General features: G+C 39.2%; 1 protein-coding gene across 4 annotated transcripts in view; it reads left to right on the forward strand.

Annotated features, from left to right (window-relative positions):
* CACNB2 (calcium voltage-gated channel auxiliary subunit beta 2) overlaps positions 1-25377 on the forward strand; it is a 317634-nt gene that overhangs the window by 82069 nt on the left and 210188 nt on the right. The window contains exon 1 of one of the 4 annotated variants that reach the window (XM_054695113.1): positions 21114-22724. The exons of the other annotated variants lie outside the window; for them this stretch is intronic. Within the exon in view, the coding sequence (XP_054551088.1) occupies positions 22677-22724 (48 nt within the window). The 5' untranslated portion in view covers positions 21114-22676. Of the gene's footprint in view, positions 1-21113; positions 22725-25377 lie in introns of those variants that run through there. 4 annotated transcript variants of the gene reach the window in all.

The raw sequence follows: 25377 nt of genomic DNA on the forward strand, positions 1-25377 counted from the left end.
GAATGAAATATACTAGTTTAGGATCAGCTTATAACAGAAAAGACATAATTTCTTGGGAGACAAGAAAAAAAAAAGAGCACCTCCAAAGTGGCAGCTATGCCGAAGCAGACCTTGGAAGGGTTGACTGCAGTGAGCCAGACATCTTTTTCCTTACTCCCACCCTTTGTTATCCAGAACTGTGCAGCCTGAACCTCCTTCAGCGGCGGTCTCCTTTGAGGGTTGTTTTCAAAGGAGATGTCCTATTTTACCCGGCAAATAGTAAGGATATGGGTATATTCCAGAGACAGGCTGCAGAGAATTATCCATCAAACAAAGTTTCAAACAAGCAGCCATAAAAATTGAAAATGGAAGAAAAAGAGTCTCTTCTAACCTGTGGATCTCATGATAATACTTGCTTCTATCATGGTAAAACACTGAGATGGAGATTTGCATAAATGCTAAGGTGAGAGAAGTAGCAACTAATGCATGGGGAGAGAAGTGGGAAGTGGAAGTGGGGAAAGGCATTGTGTAGGTTCAATTGTGTCTCCCAAAAAGTATAGCTTGACCCCCCCAGCCCTCTCCACCCCCCACCCTACCTCCCTTGTCCTTCCCAGTAACTGTCTATGTGACCTTCTTTAGAAATAAAGTCTCTGCAGTTAGAAACAAAGATAAGGTCATAGGCAACTAGGGCGAACCCTAATTTGATATGACTTTGAAGAGGAGACTGCTGAGACACACACACATGCAGAAATATGGCCACGAGAAGACTGAAACAGATTGGACTAATGCATGTATAAGCTGAGAAAAGTCAAGGGCCTGCTAGCAATAGCAGAAACTAAGAGAAAGACATGGAGCAGCTTCCCCTCTAGAACTGTCAGAGAAGACTTGCCCCACCGACACCTCGACATTGGACTTCTAGCCTCTAGAACTGAGAGAATAAATTTATATTGCTTTAAACCATCCAACCTATGGTACCTTGAGGCTATTGCCTTAGAAAACTAATATAGATGGTATTATTTAAGCTGAATCTGGAGGCTGAAGTAGTTCTTCACGTGGATAAACAAAGGAAAAAAAGTATGGGAACTGAGGAAAAACAGGAAAGGAAGTGCCCCCCCTACCCCAAGGTACTGGGGTGCTGGGGCACTGGATACACTGGTGTTGCCTGCTGTAGCAGGAATCATGGTATAGAAAGGGATGCAGCCATCAGCCCAGACAGAGTGTTCATGCTATGCTTAGAAGTCTGGACTTTATTCACTGAGGATTTCATGGCTGGATGATTGTAAAAAGGCACTTACAGCCTCACACGCTCTACTCCCCTCTCCCCCTCTGTAGCTTAGAGCATATCCCGGTTTGGACCTGATATTTTCTTATCCCCTGGAGTTCTTCCAGAAGGAAGGTTGGACTAAATGTAAACTGACTTCAGAAGGGGAAATATAGAGACAGTTTTCTGAGACCACTCTCCTCATTGCATTTGGCATTTGGTTTCACATAGCTCTCCATATCCAACCTAGACACAGCTTTCTGATTGGCATATAGTGTGCTGGGATCCAAACCACGATTAAAGTCTGTTTTGTTATTCAGATTCTTGGCACAGTTTCATGAAACTCTTCCAATTCTAGTCCAGCCCTCAGTTAACAAAACCAAAACTTTCGATAGCTAGTATTCCAAGTTGCCTTCACACATGTGCACTTACTCTGCATTGTTGAAAGCCAGAGTTTTGAGGTCTACCTTGTTTCAGTTTTTCAGTTCTTACTTTCTTATCACAAGCTTAGTCTTCATTTTTCTCATTATTTGATGAATAAGATATCCAAATCTTTTCTGACTGATATGTTTTCCACCTAATGTGAACCTTAAAAAACAAAACAAAACAAAAACAGCTCAGTCCAACATAAGGAACTCTTTGCTACACTTTTTTAAAGGACCGTTTTCAATGTTTTGATTTTCTAAGCTGCTTTAAGTAAATTGACTGCTGAGGGGTATGGAATGATGGTGATTCAAAAGGTCCTTGTGATTCACTCTAACAGTGACTTCATATTTGCCAGAAAGCTTGACAGTAGCTGTTACAGTGCTGCTATAGTTTTTTTTAAACTGTGGAAAAGTACTAAAGGAAGGTACCAGAGGCCTGAGTTTGACTCTCTCTCTGCTATTAACTAACACACCTAAACGTTTAACAGTTTTTGTCTTCAGTTTTGCAGAAAATGAAAGAAATTGCAGTTAGATTATTTCTAGAGTCTACAATTGTGCAATCATGAGTTTAATTACGGAGTCAGTGTGAACTCTGAAAGTATTTTCACATTTGAAGGCAACAGTAACCCAAATACTTTCATTAAGATTTGAAGCTTGTAAAAATCTTTTCATGATGGCACTATCTCTCTCTCTCTCTTTGTCTCTCTCTCTTTTTCTCCTCCCTTCCTCTGTCTCTCTGTCTCTCTGTCTCTCTGTCTCTCTGTCTCTCTGTCTCTCTGTCTCTCTCTCTCTCTCTCTCTCTCTCTCTCTCTCTCTCTCTCTCTCTCACTGTCACGTTGGTTTACAGCACTGTATGTGGGTTAGAGGCATAAGATCACCCTTCTGATGTATGCAAACCATCCCACGCTAGCAGTATTCTTTAGCAGAGTTTGCCACCTAGTGGCCACAAGAACTGAAACAGGACTTTGCTTTCAATAGTCGAACATGCCAAGACTCCTTGACTAACTGTAATGGCATTGAATACAATAAAGTTTTAAAAAATTGAGTCTACTTTAAAAGTAGGAAACTACTCTAAATCCCAATTTATCCTTAATCTTAATTTTCCTAGATTCTCGGTTTTTTTGCTTGTTTGTTTTTCTCTTTTAGTACCTGGTCGCCCAGATTCAACTACAGTTCCAAATCACATAAACACTAACTGCTTTTATTTGTATAAAGAAGGTGAAATTGTGGAGCCTGAGACCCAAGTCCCGTATCAGGGCATGTGTACATTATCTTAATGTTGTGTATTTCTTTTGAGTTGTGTGTAGACAGCTGCCTCTCAGTCTTATCAGCTGAGACAAACTCACATGACTTTTGAACAGTGTCATATTTTAAAAAGTTCTTGACAATCTTAAGCATGAGAGGTTAAGTATTATCTTCATAAAAAATATTGAATGACTGGAATGATAGAACTAGGTCATGCTTTGAACTAGCATAACAACAACTATGAGTACTCTGTTGACATTAGACAAATAAAAACATATTCTACTTGACATTTTGCTTGGTTCCACTTGGACCCTCTCTGACCAATATTTCAATCCAAAAAAACATGTTGCAAAAGATTTGTAGTGACTCAAATAACTAAACATTTTTTTCTTTTCTTGCATTTATAAACTTAATCAAAAATATGATTGAAGTCTTTGCAGAGAGTTGATTTGCTCTCATTAGGAGTGCTGCACTGCTCTATATTTATGTAATTTGTTTGTAGTGAGATAATGAGAAAGTGGAGGGTGTAACCAGGTAATTTGTTGGTAATCTTTTATCTGGGAACAAATCCAATTGCTTTCTTGACATTGCCTCTTGATTTTCTCAAAGACACCTCAGACTGAACATGTTCAAAACCGAACTTGTGGTCTTGGCTCCCCAGGTCTGGCTCATTTCCAGTCTTCTCTCCCTAGCAAATGGCAGTTCTCTCTAACAGGTCATACAAAGCAGGAACTTAAGAGTCATTCTTGATAACCTCCCTCTCTCTCACCCCAGCAGCTAGTCTATCACCAGTTCCTTGGATGTTGCTGTGTAAGTATCCTGAACAGACCCTTTCATCTCCTCTACCTCCTCTGTCAGCCAAACCTAAGCTGTCATTTTGTCTGCCTGGACTATTGCAGTAGTCAGAGGACCCACACTCCATCCTCCCTCTAGCTTGGTCCCATATTGCATATAACCAGTGTAATCTTTTCTGAATGAAAGTCAAGTCATATATCCCTCTTCTAAACCCCTCATTGACTTGCCAGGATATGACAAATACAAAACCCGCTTATTAAAACAAGTAAAATTTAATTTCTATTTTTAATTTTAAAAATAGTCTCAAAAGGTTGATGTCATTTGTATAGAAACATTTCTTTCTATTCACCTAATTGCAAGAAAAGTCTGAGATGATTATTATAGTTATTAATGGGTGCTGATATTTAGAGTCGTTTTCAACACCTGTCATTTTTGTACCTTTCTGTAGTTTACAAAAATTTAATGAATCAATATTTTTGCAAAAACAGCAGGGATGACATCTATGTTTCAAAAAAATACTGAAAGAAAATATACAAAGATGTTATCAAATCATTAACTGAGTGATGGAGTTATGGATAATTGTTATTTTATTATTTTTTAATTAAAATGATAAATTATTTTTAAATATATTCAAAAACTTAGATGCAGATTTAGATATTGGGAAGTATTACAATAACCTAGATGAGAATACTAAATATAGAAATATATTTCATCTCTGTATTTCATCACTATCAGCAAATTCATAGATTTAACCTTATTCCTATTAAAAATCACAAGACTTTTCAAAGAGTAAGGAAAAATTTTCTTTAAAAATTAAAATATTTTAGCTATGGAGAATATAAATGTCATGCAACAGGAAAATATTCATTTATGATGTTTACTTTGTTTAATTATTTAATTAATAGGCACAGTTTTTCCTGGGGTACCATGGATATGCAGGTCTCTATGACCTACAGGGCAGCTTTATATAGTCAAACAGGCAGCAGCGGGTTTTCTCATGAATTACAGGTATGTTTCAAGTATTTGACAACAAAGATCCTTTTGCTCTAGCTGAAACACAAAGGGGAATCTGTGTCACTTACTACCTGGTTTATATCTGTGCTTTCCTAATGCATTTTGTAGTAGTACACTTGAGCAATTTGGATGATATTTTAATTATTTGTATCATTATTAAATTTTAAATCATTTTTAATCAATGTAAACTCAATTTCCATGAACTCTAATTGATTTAAAATTAATTTTATTCTGCATTTCCTGAGTCCTTTTATCTTCATATGTAGATTTTCCTGAAAAGTCAGATAAATAACTTTTGAAATATTTGTATAAAGAGCACTTATCAGTTAATTCCACTTCAACATAGTGCAGTATTTTAGAGTGAGAATCCTTTTTTAGTTTTAAAATCCAGGAACGTATGTAAGATTATATATTAATTATAAATATCTAATTGAAATTGAGACTTCCCTTCCAGTAAGTGGTAGCTGACATATAATGTTGTATTAAGGCACACAACATTATGACGGGACCCGTGCACATATTGCAAATGGTCAAGACAAGTTTATTTCATAACCCCCATTCCCTCCCATAGTTACAATTTTTGTTTTTGTAATGAGAACTTTTAAGATCCATTTTCTTAGCAGTTTTCAAGTAAACAGTCAGTGCTGTTAACTGCTATCACCATGCCACACACAGCCGCTCTGCAACTTATTTATCTTCTACCTGGCAGCTTGGACCTTTGAACACCTTCACCTGCTTTGCCCATCCCCACCCCCACCTTTGACAAGGACCAATCTGTTCCATGTTTCTACGAGTTCAGCTATTTTTAGATTCCACATGTAAGTGAGATCATGCCATATTTGTCTTTGCATATTTCCCTTAGAGCATTCTGTGTATACAATGTTGTTTGGGGTTGATAACACCTTCTCTTTGAAGGCATTCCAAACCTTTACATTTTTTTACTCTCTTTATATTTTTATATATACTTTTTACTCTCTTTGTATTTTTGATGTCTTAGTTTATATTTTTATATTACATGTACCCCTTGACTTGTTGCTGACTAGTTGGCTGTTGGTTAATTTTACTGCTTTTATCTTTTAATCTTCATTCTTGTTTTATAAAGAGTCCACTACTTTTACTGTGCAAGTACCTTTTCCAGCAAGATTTTTTTTATTTATGTATTTTCTTGTTGTTAGTGCCATTTCTTTGCAGTTTAAAGAAATCCTTTAACATTACTTGCAAGACTGATTAGTAATGATGAAGTCCTACAGATTTGGATTATCCAGGAAACTCTTAACCTGTCACTTCTGTTAACCTTACCAGGTAAAGAATTCTTCTTGGGAGATTTTTCCTCCCAGCACTTTCAGTTTGTCATGCCATTCTCTTCAAGTCTCTGACATTTTTGTTGAAAAACATGCTACTAGCCTGGTGGAACCCTCTACTTTTAAGATCTTCTCTTATCTTTAACTTTAGCTATTTTAATTTTAATATGTCTTAGTGTGGATGTCTTTGTTTTTTGTTTTTTTTTTGTTTTTTTTTTTAATCTCTGTCCTTCCTGTACCTGAATGTCAGTTTTCCCACATTGGGGACGTTTCTGACTATTATGTCCTCAAATAATTTGCATGACCCTTTGCTATTTTTCCTTCTCCTTGGGCTCCTATCTTGTGAACCTTATTTCTCTCCATGTTTTCTCAGAGGCCCCTTACAGTGTCTTCTCCATACACACAAAAAAAAAATCTTCCCTTCACTGTGCTGGTCTGCCCGGGTTAGTGCTATTGCTTTATCTTGCAGGTCTGTTCCTGGGCTTCATTCAGCCTGCTGTTGGACCTCTCTGTTGCGGTTTTCAATTCTGTCATTGTATTCATCAGCTCTGTAACTTCTGTTTGGCTCCTCCTCAAGTTTTTCCATGGCTTGGATCTCTTCATTGGGTCATTTGTTATGCACATATTTTTTATCATCGTCTTTTTCATTTGGGGCATATTCCATTGTCTCCCCATTTTACCTGATTTTCTATCCTTGTTTCTGTATATTCAACTCTACTGTGTCTCCTGGTCTTGTAAAATATTCTTGAGCTGGCACTGTCCCTTGGAGTCCAGGAGCAGAGTGCCCTGTGGCCACCTGAGCGAGGTGTTCCAGTTTGTCCCCCGTGGGGGTTATGCCCACCCTCCCGCTGTGTCAGTATAACACAGTGTGGGGGGCTGGGGACCTGTCCAGTACATCAGGGTGCAGCCGATACTGTGCCTGGGCACAATGCAAGCATGCAGCTGTGGTGGCCTGGGTGGGCTTGATGGGGTGCCCTGCCAGCCATGGCGTACCTCCACTGTGCAATAGGCAAATGCAGCTGCAGACCTGTGCCACCCACACATGTGAACGTGTGGGGTGTGGATGTGCCCTCTGCAGTGGCAGGTGATGTACATGGTTTCAGGGACCAGCCTGTGTGACATGGTGACATTGCGAGCATGGCTGGAGCCCTCAGTGGGGCTCACCCACAGTCTCTAACTGGCACTTAGCAGCAAGGTGTTCTTAGACGTTTCACCCTGGGGACCTTGTTTCCTCAGTTGCAAAGCTGAGCTACTACTAACTATAGTGCTGCATTGCTGGGGAGAGCTAAATGATGTAATGTGTGCAAGACAGAAATTTCTGGCTTTTCTTTGTTTAAAAGCGCTCAGTCAGGAGGAGCTGACTGGCTTCCCAATAGTACTATGTCCTTGCTCTCTGCTGCAGTGACTTTGGCAACAAGTCTATTACATCATCCAAAGGGATTTCAAGACTGTTAAAAACCTTATCAGAAGAGTCCATTTTGTAATCACAGATATCTGGTTTCTTTATTCGATCCATCTAGAATAAGATCATTGAGTTCATTAACTTATTTCAGATATCACAATTTTACCTTGCAATATTTTTTAAATGAAATCAGAATTATTAAACCTTTTCCCAACTCCCATATTTCATTGACAACTAGGGTCCCCAAAATATATGACTTTTCCTAATGTGCTACATAATCTCTCATTTAAACACTGATATACATACCCAGAGAAACTTAATGCTGATTCTTGCCCATAGCAGAGACTATGTTATGTGCACCTCAGCAATTTTGTCTAAGAGTTTTGATTTCATTTGCTAATTTCAATTTTCTGAACTGCTTTTCTGAACTGCTTTTTTTTATCTGCTTTAAATAGGAGGACTTGAGTGTTCTGAGGGACTGATAGTAAAGCAGCACACATATGTGGGCCCACCAATGCCCTTTCACGCATTGAGGTCCTCATCTAGTCCCTGGCTCCATTCCTGCAAAAGGGATGTTGCTGATGTGACTTTGTTCAGGATCTGGAGACAGGGAGATTATCCAGGATTGTGCAGGGAGGTCCGATGTAATCATGAAAGTCCTTACAAGGGAAAGAGGCAGATCAGAATCAGGGGAGAGAGTGACAATGACAGTAGAGGTCAGCGGAATACAATTGTTGCCTTTGAAGATGGGAAGGCCCATGAGTCAAGAAATGAAGCAGCCTCAAGAAACTGGAAATGACAAGGAGACAAATTCTCCCTTAGAGTCTCTAGAGGGAACCTAGCCCACCTATACCTAGATTTTTTCTTTTAAGGCTCATTTTGTTCTTCTGACCTACGTTGTTGTAAGATAATAAACATGTATTGTTTTCAGCCACTGAGTTTCTGATAATTCACTGTAGCAGCCACAGGAAATGCAACAGGCATGTGGTATGTAAAACTGCACGCTGGGTATTGTGTGTGTCCAGGTGAACTAGGGTGGAACTTTAGGAAGTAATACAGCAATTATTTTTTAACCTGTGTTCACTTTTTGCATTTGCCAAAGCAATGCAAAATGTGTTTGGGTTTTTGAATTAGCCATGTGATTACCTCTCCTCTGGTAAGAAGCAGAAGGTCTACTGCTACTAGACTTTATCCCCTCCAGCGAGGTGGATTCTAGGGCAGAGCATAGGCTTTAATTTAAGAAAGATTCAGAGTCCTGGGGCAGTGAAAGTATAGCTTGGATGTGTTCCTATTTGCTTTTCTGCAGTATGAACTTTCATTTATTTTTATTCTGACCTTGGTTTAAATATACGTAATTCTCCTGGTAGGAGTTGGGAAACAATGCTTGGACATCATTGGGTAGCGATGATGTGAAGATGGAGAGAAGATGTGAAGAGCAGGTATTCACTGGGAAGGAATGTTCAGAAAGGGTCCTTGCTGGCTACTCACCCCTGGAGCCCAGAAGAGCTCTAGATCAAAAACCACAGTACCTCTTCCCCTCCCCGCAACCCCCACCCCAGTGCCGGCGGGCGGGGAGTGGCCTTCAAGGAAAGACTGGATATTCCAATGGTGAGAAACATCAACTCTCGGGCCTCCCCGGTGGCGCAGCGGTTGAGCGCTGGGTTGCAAAGCTGCCCGCAGCCTCTGCAGCGCCGGTTCGATTCCCGGCCGCCAGGTGAGGGTCCCACATGGCGCCCAGATCTCTCCTGCCGCCTACTGCTCCCCTCAGTAGTGTACTTCGTCTGTCTGCCAGTTCTGTTCCCTGCTCTGGCTCTGGTGAATTCTCTCACCCTCCTGACTTGTGACTGTACCCAGTGCTTATATAAATAAATAAATAAATAAATCTTTAAAACAAAAAACAAACAAAAAAACCCCATCAACTCTCCCTTCCTAGCACTGATACCCTGCTTCTCTTATGCTATGTGATTGTAAGCCAGTTTTCTCATTTGGTAAATGTCTACAAAAATATTAGCTTTAAAGATTGCTGTAAAAATTAAAAGAAAAATGTCAAGGGCTAAGCAATAAGAAACATTCTATCACTGACAACCATTATTATTACTCTTTAGGGGGCATCAGGATTTTGAAAAAGGGAACCAATTGTTTCCTGTTTTTTTCTTTCTTTTAAAAATATGTTGACAGGGCCTCCCCAGTGGCGCAGAGGGTTGAGCGCAGCGCTGTGAAGCTGTCCGCAGCCTCCAAGGCACGGGTTCAATTCCCGGCCGGCCAGGGAGATTCCCACATGGCGTGGCAGACCTTTCCTGTCATGCCCGAGGCTCCCCTTAGCAGTGCTTTCGGTCTGGTTCCCTGTTCTGCTCCCTACTCTGTCTCTGGTGAATCCTCTCACCCTCCCACACCTCTGGCCTGTACTCCAGTTCTTGTATAAATAAATTGGAAAAAAAAAAGATTTATTTAAAAAATAAATAAATAAAATATATTTACAATATTTTCCCTCCTTCACCTGTTGCATGAATGAGCTAAAGATGGCCACTGTGTGTTGTGTTGGCTCCCATGTTGTTTCACTGAAGGCTGAAACCTGTTAGTTCGAAAGTCAAAATGTCAGTGGGTGCCACATTCAAATTTTTACACATCCAGTTGTTTCAAACATAACCTGAAACAAACAGATTTGCAGTCCGTCAGATCCTGTGTACTTTGCAGAACCCACAAAGTCTCACCCCACATCTGCTGACCTTGGATAAGATGGAGTTTGATGTTAAAAGGCTCAGACCTGCCTCAGCCCTTCCAAGTGTCTGACCCAGAGACTCCCGCTGTGCTGCTGCGCAGTATCACCCAGACACTGTGGGCCCCTCTCCCATCCCCCTTCCCTGGGACTTCTCTTGATGCCATCCCCTCGTGCCCTGACCTCTGGACAAAGTCCCACTGTGAGGAATATCCCCCAAATGCAGATCTGTCAGAACCATTTAATAAAGCTCGTGTGACCTCAAGCTGGTCAGGGAGGTCACTGATGACTGTGACTAGACTAAATTCAGGGAGGGACGAGGTCAAAAGTCTGAAATAAGTTCAATCAAGAGAGGAAGGCAAGCAAGTTGATACAGCCAGTCGAGAGTACCTTTTTCAGATTTTCTGTAGCAATGAATAGAAAATGAAAACACTTTTTCCTTAGTCACAAGTTTTATTGTATGATTTCATTCCCCCCCCCCTTGATCAGCCCCTGGATTGCTCAAACCCAACTCAAACCAACTCTATGAAAAACATATTCATGCACATTTTTCCCTTCTTCCCCTTATAATAAGCCAATTAGAACCAAAGGACAGGAAAGCAAATGCCTGAGTTTCCTTGGAAGTGAGTTTCCTTAGAAGGGATATGACTTGTTGGCTGCGGGAAGATTATCAGGGACATCGGGCAGCTCAGGTGATAACATTCTTTTCATCACATCACATTCTTTTCATTCTTTTTAAAAAAATTATACAGTTACCAAAGTTTTCCCACCACTAAATAAAAAGTAAAATTAAACTAAAAAATCATATGAAGATTTTAGGCACATTGGTTGGTACTTTCCAAAGCAAATCTACCGAATGAGAAAAAAGAAATTCAAATATTTAAACTTCAGCTTAGACATTCAATAGAAAAACCTCATTTCTCCCTAGCCAATTAATTCTTTGTTAGGATCCAAATGCATTCGTCTTTAGGAAGGAGGAGAATGTTTATATCAAATATAATGAGATGGATCTTTCAAAAAAGGAAAATTCATAGTTCAATTAATTTGCCTTTGAAACTCTCTGGTTCATAAATGAGAAGAATGACATACTTCTGTGGTCTGATAACAAAAAAGTAATTGGACAAATATAGTGTTTTAAAAAGTGCTTTACCCCTTATCAGTTAGCTCTTCCCAAGTCCCACTCTTCATATCTTAAATAGAACTTTTTCTGCTATATCCATCATTCTTGTAGTGTTCTTAACTAATTAAATCAGAAACAAAAGAAAAATTGAGATTATCTCATCCACTCCTTTGTCTTCATATTGCTCCATCATTTACTGTTTTATGAGAGGTAAAGTTCTTTTGAAGATATCTTTTAAAAGAATGTCTATGATCTCATTTGACATGTCCGACATTACTATCCAAAAGTATTTCCTTTAGTTCTGTTCTATGTATTTTTTTTATCTTTGTAACCAATATCTTTTCATAGCCCATCCTCTCCTCTGTCCCAGTGTGTTCCCTTTCCTCCTTACTCCATTGATGTTCCCAATCTATGCAATCATTCTCAACTCTCTGCTTCTTTCTCCCTCTCTCCAGAACTCTTAGGAAATTCCAAGCCAGGCTAAATCTGATTTCACTAACCCTGCTCTTGAACTTGAGCAGATGAACACGGGGCAAAGAACCACAGCTATGGGACATATTTTTCTTTAAGTTCATGACCACAGGTGTCACCCTGCCCTCAGTCTTCAGGGTTAATTCTTTTCCCCTGGTTATTCCACTTGGCCATTCCTGAGATAACTTTTACACCATCTCCCTTATCCTCAATCTGCAATACTCTCTCCCTTCTTCTCATTCTCAGTTAATGATCTTTCTTCTAGTTTCATCTGAGAAAACAGCACTTCTCCAAAAAGATCTTCTTACTGCTACTACCATTAAATACAACCATTGATACCAAACCCTCTGTCTTCCTACATATGACAACCAGCTGGGAGTCCGTCTTAACCATCTTTTGATTGTATACGAGTCTGCTCCCCTCCAACCCAACCATCTTTTTCCAAAGTTGTCCATTAGAAATGTGGAGAGCTCTTTAGTCTGGACTTTGTTCACTGAGGATTTCATGGCTGAATGATTGTAAAAAGGCACTTACAGCCTCACATGCTCTGCATTTTCTTACCACACTTACCACCAAATATCCAGTCACCATCCACCATCCAAGTTGGCCCCTTATTCCCACTCCTACCCCTGAAGCAACCACTTTTCTGTTGTCAGAATCTAAAGGCATGTTTTTTTAATTTTGTTTTCTTTATATTCCACAAATGAGTGAAATTATACAGCATTTGCCTTTCTTCAGTGGATGCACTTTTATTTGTTTCTTTACTCATTAAAATGTCAACTTTTATGGGACCAATTTTGTTAAATGTATACTCTTAAAAAATAAACATTTCATTCAGGCAAAATAAATATATATTTTTAAATAAAAAAATAGAACTCTGGAGGCGGCTTAGTGGTTGATAGCAAGAGTTCAACAGCTCTGGGCTCAAATCCTTTTTCTGCTGCTTATATGTTGTGCAGCCTTGACCAAATTGCTAAACTTAAATCTCTTCCCTCATGTGTAACTCAGGGATAACACTATGGAGACCGTTCCTTCTTCACAGTTATCGTGAGGATGAAAGCAACCCTGGACCTGGATCAGTCAGGGTTATTACTCTCTGTGCTCTTGTTAACACTCGTGGGTCAGGCCACATGGGTAAGGAATCAGCTATCTTGTCTGACCCATTCTGTTGTACAACCCTCCAATCAAACACTAGACTTTTTTCTGTACTGAGCTAGAGCTGGCCTGCCTTTCAATACTTCCCCTTCCTCTGGTTTCCCAAATTACCCATATCTTTATGCAAAACTTTCCCATCCTTGATACTCCTTCTCTTTCTCCCAGATTGTTCTATTGTGTGTTACTAGTACAAGGCATCTTGTTTCTGGTGAAGGTCAGTGTAAGAAGCAACTCTTTAAAACCCATTGTGACATTTAGGATGTCATCAGAGGTGGTGTTTATCACTCTACACAATGTTCCTTTTATGGACACCTCCAGGAGAATTCAGTGTCTGATGTTAGTGCCAAGAAGAGTTGTTCTTCTGAGCATTTGGTTTATTTTAAGCTTATAGACTGTAAATTATATAACTGACTGAATTTCCCTTTTTGAGTTGGCTGCTAGAAAGCTTAGAACCAAATGTATGGCCCATTTGTTGAAAATGCATTGATTATTATGGGGTACATTTCAGGCCTCATATTTGCCCCGATTTTATGTCCCTATTTTCTTCTTTTTTCATTTTTTTGGTCCCTTTATTTATGCTATTTAAGTGTCATTTAAAATTTATTCTTGTAAATTGCCTTAAATTATTTCAGAAACAAGATGGGGGAATAGCTAAATAGCTAAATAAATGTATGTAAAATAGGATTTTAAATTATTTAATGAGATTTAAATAATTTATGTAAATGACTTTTAGCTCTATATATGTGATATTTAATTTTCTTAGAAGATAGTTATGTAAAGTGAATTTTCCAGTTGGTAAAATTTCAGACTTGCAAGAAAGAGGAGTCAAGCAGTGGTGGGGGTGATCTGATGTCAATCTTTATGACAAGTAAAGATTCTAGTAAAAAAAGTTATACATGGTTTATGCAGATGTCACAGAATTCCAAAATGTACCAGGAATATGTCATGGCAACTTCAGATGAAATGTCTTTCTATTTCTTGGTCTTTCCAGACAAATAGAGAATCAAAATAGCTGCTGTGAAGTATATTGTCCTGTTAACATCATAGCTTTATTCATGAAATTTAATAGTATAATTTCCATAGAAAGGGGAGGTTCCAGATTCCCTGCTCCACCTCATGAAGGTTGGAGCTGAGCAGTGAGGGGATGCTAGAAGAGATTTGGAGAGAACAAGGAGAGATGTAAGGAAAAAGGGTGTGTTTGCTTCTTGGATTTGGACTTGCACCAGGGACTTGGGGGAAATGGAAAGAGACACCTGGAGTCGAGACACATAGAGACATTTGGAAGAGGTGTGGGTGGGAGTCTCATAGGGGGCATCCCTGGTTGGCCTAGGGGTTAAGTCTTAGTGTTATCACCACTAAAGCCTGAGTTTGATCCCTCACCCAAGGAACTAGCCCACATATGGCTCCGGAGACCTCTCCTGTCTTGCCCACTGCTCCCCTTAGTAGTGCATTTCAGTAAATCCACCTGTTCTGTTCCCCACTCTGTCTCTGGTGACCCCTCTCACCCTCCACACCTCTGGCTTACACCCCAGTTCTTCTATGCAAAAGGTAAATAGAGAAATAAAAATTAAGAGAGAGAGAGAGAGAGAGAGAGAGAGAGAGAGAGAGAGAGAGAGAGCGCTGTGGGGAGGCTGACAATAGCAGTTGTTACCTTGATTTGTACTTTAATTTTGTCCCTTTTGACCCAGACTTGCCTGACCCCTTTTGTTCCTTTCTTATGGGTCCCCACCAGAAGGTGCCTTATACTTGTGGCAAGTATTTGGGTCTCAGGGACCTTGCTCTGGGCCAATCCTGTTTAACTGGGCATTTACCTATAAATGATGGGTAACTCTGTTTTTTAGGGGAACTTTATCCTTTCTTCTCTCTCTGTGATACTAATCCTATTAAAGTTCTTTTGCACTAAGGGTATGCTATATCTTTATGTGGTGAGTGCCAGAACATTTTTATTTTTTATTTTTTAAATATTAATAGAATCACAATTTCATTTTGATGTAAAAAACTTTTTCAATGTCGAAGACTCCTGTTTTACCTTGTGTCACATGCCTGCCGGTCTTGATAAAAGGCTGCGAGCACCACTTGCTCTGAATGCCAGAACCTTTTTGGAGTGTGCAAGCTTGGGGGTCCTACATTACCCCTCAGTGTCCACATTACTGGAAATATTACTCTATAAATAGTGGACCTTCTTTCTTATATGCATGATCATGTTTCCTTTAACAGTAATGGATAAAATGAACTTATCAAATGTATTGAAGAAATAATGTGACATTATTTTAATAAAAATTATTTTAATAAACAAATGTTCTTGGTGCCCCTCCCTTCTTCACTTCCTCTAGTGAAAAGAATTTGCCTTCCCTGTTCATTGTTTTTTCTTGTGGCAAATATTCTTCTATTAGAAGAGTATCGAATAAATGTGCACTCAATGCTAGCTATCCTGCAATATAAGACCTAAAATTTGGGTAGAGAGAGATAGGACTAGGATGAGAATGAAAAGGGTAGAGTTTTTGTTTGCCAGTTTGCCTTGTTCAAGAGTCAAGAAATGGGATATCAGGGGAACTGAAAGGAAATGTGAGAACTAGAGATGAAACATATCTACCAAATAAAAAACTGGGGGGTGATAGTTGAAGGGAAAAAAGGGGAAGCTGAGCATCAGAGAGAAATAGTTTTTTGATGTTTTTATGTTGGAAAGTGAGGGAGGCTCCCCAGTGGCTTTATTATTTTTTTTAAAGATTTATTTATTTATGCATACAAGAGCTGGGGCACAGGCCAGAGATGTGGGAAGTGATTCACCAGAGACAGAATGGGGGAACAGACCAGGCAGACTGACTGAAATACACTGCTGAGAGGAGCAGTGGGCGAGACAGGAGAGGTCTGCTGTGCCATGTAGGTTTCTCCCTGGCCAGCCTGGGATCGAACTCTTGCTGCAGAGGCTGTGGACTGCTTCATGGTGTGGTGCTTAACCCCTTGCACCACCAGGGAGGCCCTCCCCAGTGGCTTTATTGTGGAAAAGAATTAGGGATAAAAGGAAAGGGGTGTTTGAGGGAGTTGCTATGAATTCAAGGATTCTCCATGATGTTGTCTGAGCTATGCAATAAAAGGTCGCCAGTTACTTTTTTTTTCATTGGAATGTTCTTCTTTCAATATGACTGGGCTATAAAAGACCCTAGATTTATTAGGGTTACATAGTTTTCTCACAGTCTTGAATGTGGCATGTGTATTATAACTTTATAACACAAAATATTTTTTGAACCTATCATTCAAATCTGGTACCCATTTCATGACAATTATTATTTTTTTTGAAAGTATGACCTCTTCTTCGCTGTTATGTTGCATGTAGATATTTTATATTGCTACTTCTCTCTGTAAATAGTGGTAAATAAATACATGATGCCACCCCCATTACTAAGAAGAAATGGTCTGAAAATAAACAAACTATTAGATAAAAAGAGAGGCCAGATTCCTTGGTGAATAAAAGATCTGAAGAAAAAAAGAGAGAGAAGTTTTTAATCTGTAGAAGCTGAAATAAAACAGATTGGTGCTTTGGGGTAGTTAAAAGAGAAGAGTTCAGTGAAAGATGCAAGGGACCAGATAGAGGATTCTAAGAAGAGAAATGAGGATTGTTCAAGAATAGAAACAAACTGAAACGGATGTAAAAAATAGAGATTTATGATAGATTCTACTGCAGGAAACTGAACTTCACTAACGTAAATTCCGGAATTGAAAAAAATTTGGGAACAGGTATCTTTCACATTGGGTTCTTTCTCTGTACTTGCACACAACTATTTTTATTTCCTAAATATCTCATAGATTCATCTACTTGTCTTACCTTCCACCTCTATCACCTCCGCACAAAATACCATCTTCATTGACTTGGATAATCAGAGCAGCTTCGTATGTGGTCTCCTTGCTTCCTCTCTGGCCATTTTCCAACCTGGCTTCACTTCCACTACCAAAGTATGGTTTAAAAGATACAAATTTGGTCTACCTATTAACTGTATTAAGGGGATCCCACTGCTCTTGGTAGAAGGATGAAGCTTCTCATTGTGGACCCCGTGATCTGACCCTCATCTAGTTTTCCAACCTCATCTTGTCCCACTGTCCCCCTTGATTTATCCTCTAGCTGCTTAAATGCAGCCTTCCTTCTGCCACAGAGCTCTTTGGCTTCTGTACCCCCTCTCTCTGCCTGTCTTCCCACCCTTCAGACCTCAGCTCAGTGGACATCCTCAGGAACTTTCTGACCCCTCTAATGCTAGACCATGTCCATCTGCTGTGCATTTCATAGTTCTCTGCAATTTCTTTCGAAAAACTTACTGTTTATAATTAGATATTTATGTGATTATTTGTTCAAAATTGTCTTGCACCCTGGATTTTAATTTCCCTGTAATCAAGGGCCATGTTTTTTTCACTTGTCCTTTTGTCAGTGGTGTCCAGCAGATCACACTATGGTCAGTAACACCCAACTGATGTTGTTGAGTCACTAGATGAATGTAGATAGTTGATGTTTTTTGTTTGTTTTTACTAAAAATAGTGCACTGGGAATACAAGGCTGTGAGTGGTTGCAGTTATAACAACCTCCTATGAAGGAAGAGTTCAATGAAATATGTGCTCAAGTGGCTTTGGGGGCAGGAGCACTTGTTTCCTGAAGCCACAGCCACAACAAGAGCCACAAGCTCTGAAGCAGGGTCAGCCCTGGCAGTGATGCTTCAGCACCACTGCGGGAGGCTTCTCTGGATAAGGTTTTCCTTTCTGTTCCCAAAGAATTTTCTTCTCAAAAGAAGCACTGTGGGCAGCTCTTCCTGCCCGCTTGTGTCTATGCAAGTGTACTGTACTTTTCTGTCCCTTTCCCCAATAAACCTGCTCTTTAAATACAAAAAAAAAAAAAAAAGGAAGAAGCAGCAGCACTGTGACCAGTGTTTATATCCACTGTGTACTTTATCCCTCCTAACTAGTAGTAATGTAGAAGAAAGTAATGTAGAAAGTGAATAGACATTAATTTTCGTATGTATAAAGATTGCCCGGAAAGAATGTCTTGGATTTTACAAAATTCCTGGCACTGACATTGTGTGCATTTTTCTCTACTTATTATTTTTTAAAGATTTATTTATTTATGCATGCAAGAACTGGGGTGTAAGCCAGAAGTGCAGGAGGTAAGAGGATTCACCAGAGACAGAGTGGGGAGCAGAACAGGCAGAGTGACTGAAGTACACTGCTGAGGGGAACGGCAGGCGAGGCAGGAGAGGTCTGCCACGCCATGTAGGTTGCTCCCTGGCTGGCCAGGGATTGAACTTGGGGGATTGAACTGGTGTTGTAGAGGCTGGCAATAGCTTGATAGCACTGTCTTTAACCCCTGCACCACCAGGGAGGCCCCTCTCTACTTATTTTTAATGTGCTGCTTTTGTCATTCTACCACTCATTGTCACTGTTCAACGTTTTGCTTTTAAATCTCTCACATTATAACAAAATAGCTAATTCAACAATTCATTAGGTTTGTGATTTAGCTACATGAGCCACACTCCTAGTTTTATTGACTTTATTCGATTTGAATTTTTAGTAGATAGATATTTATTGCAAACAACTACTGAAGCTTATAAGCTTACAATTTCTCACTAATGCTGAGATTTCATTAGATTCAAACCAAGGAATCTGGAGATTTTTCCCCATTTCTTTTTTTCTTTTTTTCCCCCAAGATTTATTTTATCTGTGCATGCAAGAACTTGGGGGTAGCCAGAGGTGTGGGTGGGAGTGGTGGTGAGAGGATTCACCAGAGACAGAGTGGGGAGCAGGACAGGCAGATCTACTGAAACACACTGCTGGGGGGAGCAGCAGGTGAGACAGGAGAGGTCTCCTGTGCCATGTGGGTTTCTCCCTGGCCGGGGATTGAACTCATGTTGCAGTGGTTGGCGATAGCTCGCTAATGCTGAGACTTTAACAACTGGGCCACCGGGGAGGCCCCTTTTTCCTATTTCTTAATGAAACAATAGCTATTTTCACCTTTAAAGGTTTCAATAATTCTCTATGTGCTACCAGATAAAGTCTAAACTCTTCGCTGTGGTGTTCAAGGTACTTCACAGCCTGTTCCTCTCCTAATCCTCCGCTTTCTTCTTATGACTTTTCCCCTTTTCCCCATCCACCTCCTTTCCATTTTCAGAGTCTGAATTAATCATCTATTCTAGGAGCACTTTGAAATACAGGTATAGCTTCTATACTGAGGTCAAATTAGAAGTGACTTAAGTAATGGAGGAAATTACTTCTCTTTCATGCAACAGTAAAATGTAAGCAATATGGGCTCTTGGGATCTTTCTGTCTCTGTTCTCCTGAATGCATAGCTTCTTTTTCAGTGTAAATGGCTGCTCCTGCTTTCAGCAGTCTATCCACATTCAGGACAGTAAGAAAGGTAAAAAGAAAAAGGAAGCATGTTCTACTCCCTCTTAGGATATAGCTGAGATGTTGGCACATGTCATTTCCACTCCTACCCTGTTGAACCGAATCCAGTCCTATGTCCATACCAAGTATCGAGAGAGGCTGGCATATTTTTCTTAGTCCAGTAATATAGAACATTTGTATTTGTGTTCCCATAAATGAAGCAAAGGATGAATAATGAGGGGACAACTATAAATTGTACCTACTATACATTCATTACTGTGCTAAGTGCTGAGGATATAGAAATAAACAAGGATTGGATCTGGGGGTGAACGCAGTTTAGTTTGGGCAACTATGGGTAGATCCCTACTGTTTGAATGTATCATGTATATTTTCTCTATATATACAGTATTTATAACCCATATAAACAAAAATTTATGCATAATCTCCTGGGTTTTTGCATTTGCTTCCCCACTACATGGAACTGTTTCTTACTCCTGTTTTCCACTGGATGCAATTCTACCCATTCTACAAAGGCAAACCCAAGAAAGCTCTAGTGTTCCTTCCGGGGAGTGGTAGCAGTTGTGTCCTTGCTATTCCCATAACACTCAAATGCCATGTTCTTTTTCCTGCATTTTGTCATAAGTGCCTGGAAGCATGTACAGACCCAGCAAAGCGCCAGCCAAATAGAAAGTGCTTTATAAATGTTTGCTGAATCAAATTAGTCGGTGCTTGACATGCTTTCGTGGATTCTGGAATGGTGAGGTGGGTGGAATCACTAATGCATTGGGAAGATCACTCATATTGTGTATAAAAATATCAGAGTCGATGAAAAGTTAAGCGAGTTCCATTTCAAATTCAGAATCCAGTGTTTTTAATCTCATTCTAACTTTGAGTTAATTTTTATTCTTTATTCAGTTATTCTAGTAACAATGTTGATGAAGGGTCCTTAAGAAAGGCTGGAAGTTGAATTCTTTCTGTTCTTTTATTATTACCACATTTCTCACTGAAATTTCTTTAAGAAACCCAGTTGAAATCCCATCTACTACAACTATAGGTTGCATAGTCCAGCAGAGTGGAGTTTTTCCTAGGGCTTATTTCAAAAGCTAATTTGTATTGTAATTCAGGTATTTTATTTAAGTTTGTGATGTAATCACAAAAGTAACCTTATTGTTTATCTGTAATCTAGCCACTATTTCCCTTTTGGACCTTCAAATACATGGAGGATTAATTGGTATATAGTAAAGGTAAAACCATAGAATTTTCATAGACTCTTTAATATTCAGATTATAACAGAGAAAGGGAGAGATCAACAGGAGGGGCCTCAGTAGGCTATGGTGGAGGATTGCTGGTGCCTCGTGATGATCCTGAGGCCGTGTGACCCTACACCTCCAAGTCACATACAGAGTTGTAAACCAATGTTATCGCACCAAAAATAAGTAAATAAGTTAATTGATTAAATAATGAAAGATACAATCATGCCATTTGTGACAACATGGATAGAACTGGAGAGGATTATACTAAGTGAAGTAAATCAGAAGGATGATTTCACTCATCTGTGGAATATAAAGAGCAAAGGATCAGGCAAAACCAAAACAAAGCAAACCCTTGAAATCTGACTACAGACCTGAGCCTGCAAGAAGGGGGATTTGGGGAATAGGGAGGTGGGGGAGGGAGTCCTGTAGACTGTGGGAATGTTGGTGCTTTGGTGGTGGGTGTGGTGGAATAACATATATTTGAAGAGGTGTGAACCTATACCCCTAAAACATACAGTGGTATAAACCAATGCTACCTCAATAAATATAACTGTAAAAAATCAACAACAAATATATTTTCATGCAAAAAGTTGAAAGAATTGGAAAAAAACACAAATTATTATGTTTTTAGCAATATTATTGCTTATGTTATTTATAAACCAAACACTTGATGATTTGGAGCCACAGTTACTTTAATTGGTCAAATGAGAAGACTGACTAGGGTGGGAGATTTTTTCCATCCTGATAACCTCTTAGAGACTATGAATAATAATAATAATATCAAATCGTTACTGTAAATACTAAGTTTTAAGGAGATACTGGTATAGTGTTGCAAATTAATAGTATCACACTTTTCATGATTGTAAAGCACATACTGGTAGGTGAACTTTACCTGTTACATGAAATAATTAACATGTCTTCTCAAGTGACAGCAGTCTGTGAAGGGATTGCACATGGGGGCAAATGTGGATTAACAGCAGTTCCACACTGAAAGGCTGTATGAATCACTGCTTATTAAAATGGTTGATATCATACAAATTATTAATTTTATCCCCAAATGCCTAATAATTCGTCTTTTCGGTGACATGTGTGACATGTACAAGGTCTTTAGGAAGATCATTCTGATGATCTCTGCCAACTGTGACTTTAAAGAAGGATATAAACTATAGCCCTCCAGGAGTATTCATTTGTAAGAGCTCATGCTTGGAAGGTAGTCTTATTTAGTTTCTTATATGTAAATCATAGGCGATATATTATCTGATTAATTAATTAGTTCTAACACTGGTAAGATTTGCTAGTCAGAATTATGTTTATCTGATGTGCTGTAACGTAGAAAATGAGTATTGGCAAGCAAGCAAGAAAAATAAAACAAAACAAACAAAAACAACTGTGTAGCTGCAGTGGTTGAATGAGTCGGGTCCCGAGGCCACGCCAACAATCCTTTCTACAATTCATGTGAAACACGTAGTGCAAGACAAAGCGTCTGCAATTTGGAAGGTGGTTCTATAGTCCTAGGAACCCAGAGTGAATTAAAGTCTAGACTCCGTAATTTGTCAGGGGGAAGGGAGGAGAGAGAAATTGCAGATCAGATATGCCCAAAGTGTTTCAGAGGTAACACCGAAGCAGGGATGCTGCTGCCAGTCTGTGTGGTGAGGGAGGCAGGAATGGCAGAGCCGCTGCTGAAGCAGCACCGTTCTCAGAAGCAGTAACACAAACAGCATCAGGAGTAGGCCTCCTCTTGTAAAAAGCAGGCTACTGCAGGCTTGTGAAAGGCAAGATGCTCTGATGTTTGAAAATCTCCGAGCGGAGAATGGCTGCTGTAAAAATGTTGCCAAGAAACTCTAAAGATCCGGACAGTCATAACTCTTTGTTAGCAATAGTTCTTTCAGCAAAATAAATGATACTTTTTGTCAATCTCTGGGCAGTAGACAACTCCCTGAAGAAGAAGATATCGGATTACCTGAAAAAAGAAAAACAGGGAGAACAAAGTTTGGGCATGCCTGCAGGAACAATGGTGTTTTTAGAAACTACCTAGGAGGCAGAAGCTAAGTGTTGATTTGCCCATGCCTCTTACCTGGGAGTAGAAGGTGGGAAGAAATGGACAGTGGCTCTGATGAGAAGAGGAGGCACAGTGCAGCTCGGTGAAGCCACACGCTGACTGCGTCCTGCACCGCTCTTCATGCAGTGCTGTGGGCTGGTGCATCGGCGGCGAGTACGGGTGTCCTATGTAAGTTTCTATTGCTATAGAATTGGAGCGAGGGGCTGGAAATACTGTTTGTGTCTGTCTGGTGTGTGTTGCTTCTTTCAGATGTGTTTCATCCCAGTGCTCAGGATCAGCCAGACAATCGATCATTTGTACAAGGAGTTTTCGAGGCACCTGAGGCATATGAGATGCTGAGGTTCTCCAGAGATGTTTTTATGTATTTTTAGTGTCATGTTACTTTGATAAGGTCAGAAATAACTTGCATAGGGATTGTTTGGGAAGTCCATTGTCTCAGACATCTGTATCAGTTCAAACCAGTTGCTATTTCTTTTACCTAAGATAGTTCTTTTTTCATATTTGAATGAAGGCATAAAAAAAAATCTTTTTTAGAGAGAAATACTGTGGGGTTTGTCAAATTAAAGATAACCACAGCAGCTAACATGAAATCCTATTTTAGACAGCTTCAGAAAATAGTAGCTGATAATCGTTTGATGGATGACACAGCTGTTGCAATAATGCCAGCATTTACAGCAGCTTTATCATTCTGTGACTATTTCACTGAAATAGCCTTTATTTCATGGACCTGCTGTGTTTTGCAAAATGGCTGTCTGAGTATTAAATTCTATAAGGCAGGCTTACACAAACACTGAAGTATCACTACTTCAAATGATTGAATGCTAATTGAAATATGCTGTGCAGTACGCTAGCTGGCAAGCACTGAGGAAACACTTGCTTTCTTTTCATGCTCCTTTTTTTTTGCATGAGGCCACTTTATTTTCAGTGAAAGGGAGCAAGAGGTTTATGCAGGCTTGTCAAACTGCAGTGCTGAATTGTTTAACTGGTTTGAGATTCCTGGCTACAAAACAAATAGAAAATCTACAACGAGAGCCAATCAATGCTTAAGGGTATAATAGAAAGAAATCTGTGACCTTGGAAAATCGGCCTGCTAGAAGAGATATATGTGACATTTCCAGGACAAACAAGGTCAAAATTTGATATGATCTAATAATAAAGTTGGAGACCAGAGGTAGAGGGGTGGGGAAAAGACATCTGTTCTTATCAAATCTTAAAGATAATATTCAATTCTATTAAGTATGTAATAGCATAAAAAGCCTCTTTAATTTAAAGGTTTTTGTGATTGTTTTATTTTTGGTGCCATTAGTCTTTTGAATGCAACAGTTGACAGGTACGGACTTTAGTAGAGAGGGAGCCAGCCAAGATTTTTAAAGACGACATCTGCAGGGATAAATTTTTTTTCTCCAAAAGAAAACTTTACTTGCTTTTTAATATTTGGAAATGTCTTACAGAATTTTTAGAGTACAATTATCCACATAAAGAAAATTTTAAATTAAAAGTAAAAATAATTTGAAATTTTTAATCTGTATTTATATAATAATGAAGACTGACAATTCCATAGCTTTATGTATTTCTGTTTATTGTTATATAATGAATTAGGAGAAGTCTATGATTATGTAACCTTTTGAATACTGGCATTCTGAAATTAGGACTCAAACAAAGCCATAAATTTTGCCCTACTCATTTTTTGTCCTTTTCTTGAAATTGAGCATGTAAATTAATAGAAGAGAGAGCATAATCTTCTGTTTTGTTTTTGTTTTTTTTCCCTTGGAGTCTTGACTGAAAGTTTAGAACAATTGGTTCATCTGCTAATTCTCAAACTTTTTTATCCTTCATTTTACTTAAGGAACCCCGAAACATATAGCAAAAATATTTTTAAAGATAAAAGATATTCATATATCTTGGTCACTAGAAATAATTATTCCTTTAGAACATTCATCTCTTGGGAACTCTAATCTGTAACCCACCTGCTGCTGTTTTAACTCTTTTGTTTGACAGTTTAATGTCTGGATTGCAGTTTCCTTTATAGATCGCCAACCCAAAGCCAGAGGTAGGTTATGTCTGAGATATATTTCGTTTTCTTAGAGGAAAAAACATGGTATAGAGCTATCTGTCAGTGAGGGCTCTAATTTTCCTGCAAAACATATGACAAGTGGAACCTAGAAACTGCTCACTGAATATCCAGGTGTCCAGCAGGCAAAGGGCAGCCCAACCCTCTGGTAGTGTTAGTGATGGGGGCCTTGTCCATTTCATGTCCATTGAGTGAACTGTCTTCCTGTCCTTTCTCAAATCTCTTGTCAATTTTGGGGGGGTGGGCAGGGACTTGGATCATAGCAGTACTAACTAAATCCCAACTAAAGTTTAAGAATTTAAAAGAAAGTATATAAAATATATCTCCCTACTAGCTGTAATACATAAATCAATTGATATGTGTGTATCTCAATCCTCCGCTAGTTCTTATACCTTTATTTTTAGTATGACAGCTTTCTTAAGGATTCCTCCTACTCTAACATTGTCTCTAAGAAGCATTTTGAAAGTTATGTGGGTTTTGAATAAAGTTATATACATATGTCACTGTTCTTCATTTCTAGCTTCCCTCCCCCCACCCAGTTGTCAGAGCTTTTATTAGGCCCCCTCTTCTGATTTGTCCTATGTTACCTTTATATTCAAAGATTATTCTCTGATCAGTGGGCCTGCCTGGTAGGCTGTGACCCTTTCTTTCTTCTGCAAGACTCAATACATGAATCTCTCTTTTGACTTTATTATTCAAATACAACATCAAATCTTTATTATTTTGTTTCCACCTAACATTCTTTTAGAA

Source organism: Talpa occidentalis, unplaced genomic scaffold (genome assembly GCF_014898055.3).
Source record: "Talpa occidentalis isolate TD23 unplaced genomic scaffold, MPIMG_talOcc4v2.1 talOcc4.14, whole genome shotgun sequence".
Lineage (NCBI taxonomy): Eukaryota > Metazoa > Chordata > Mammalia > Eulipotyphla > Talpidae > Talpa > Talpa occidentalis.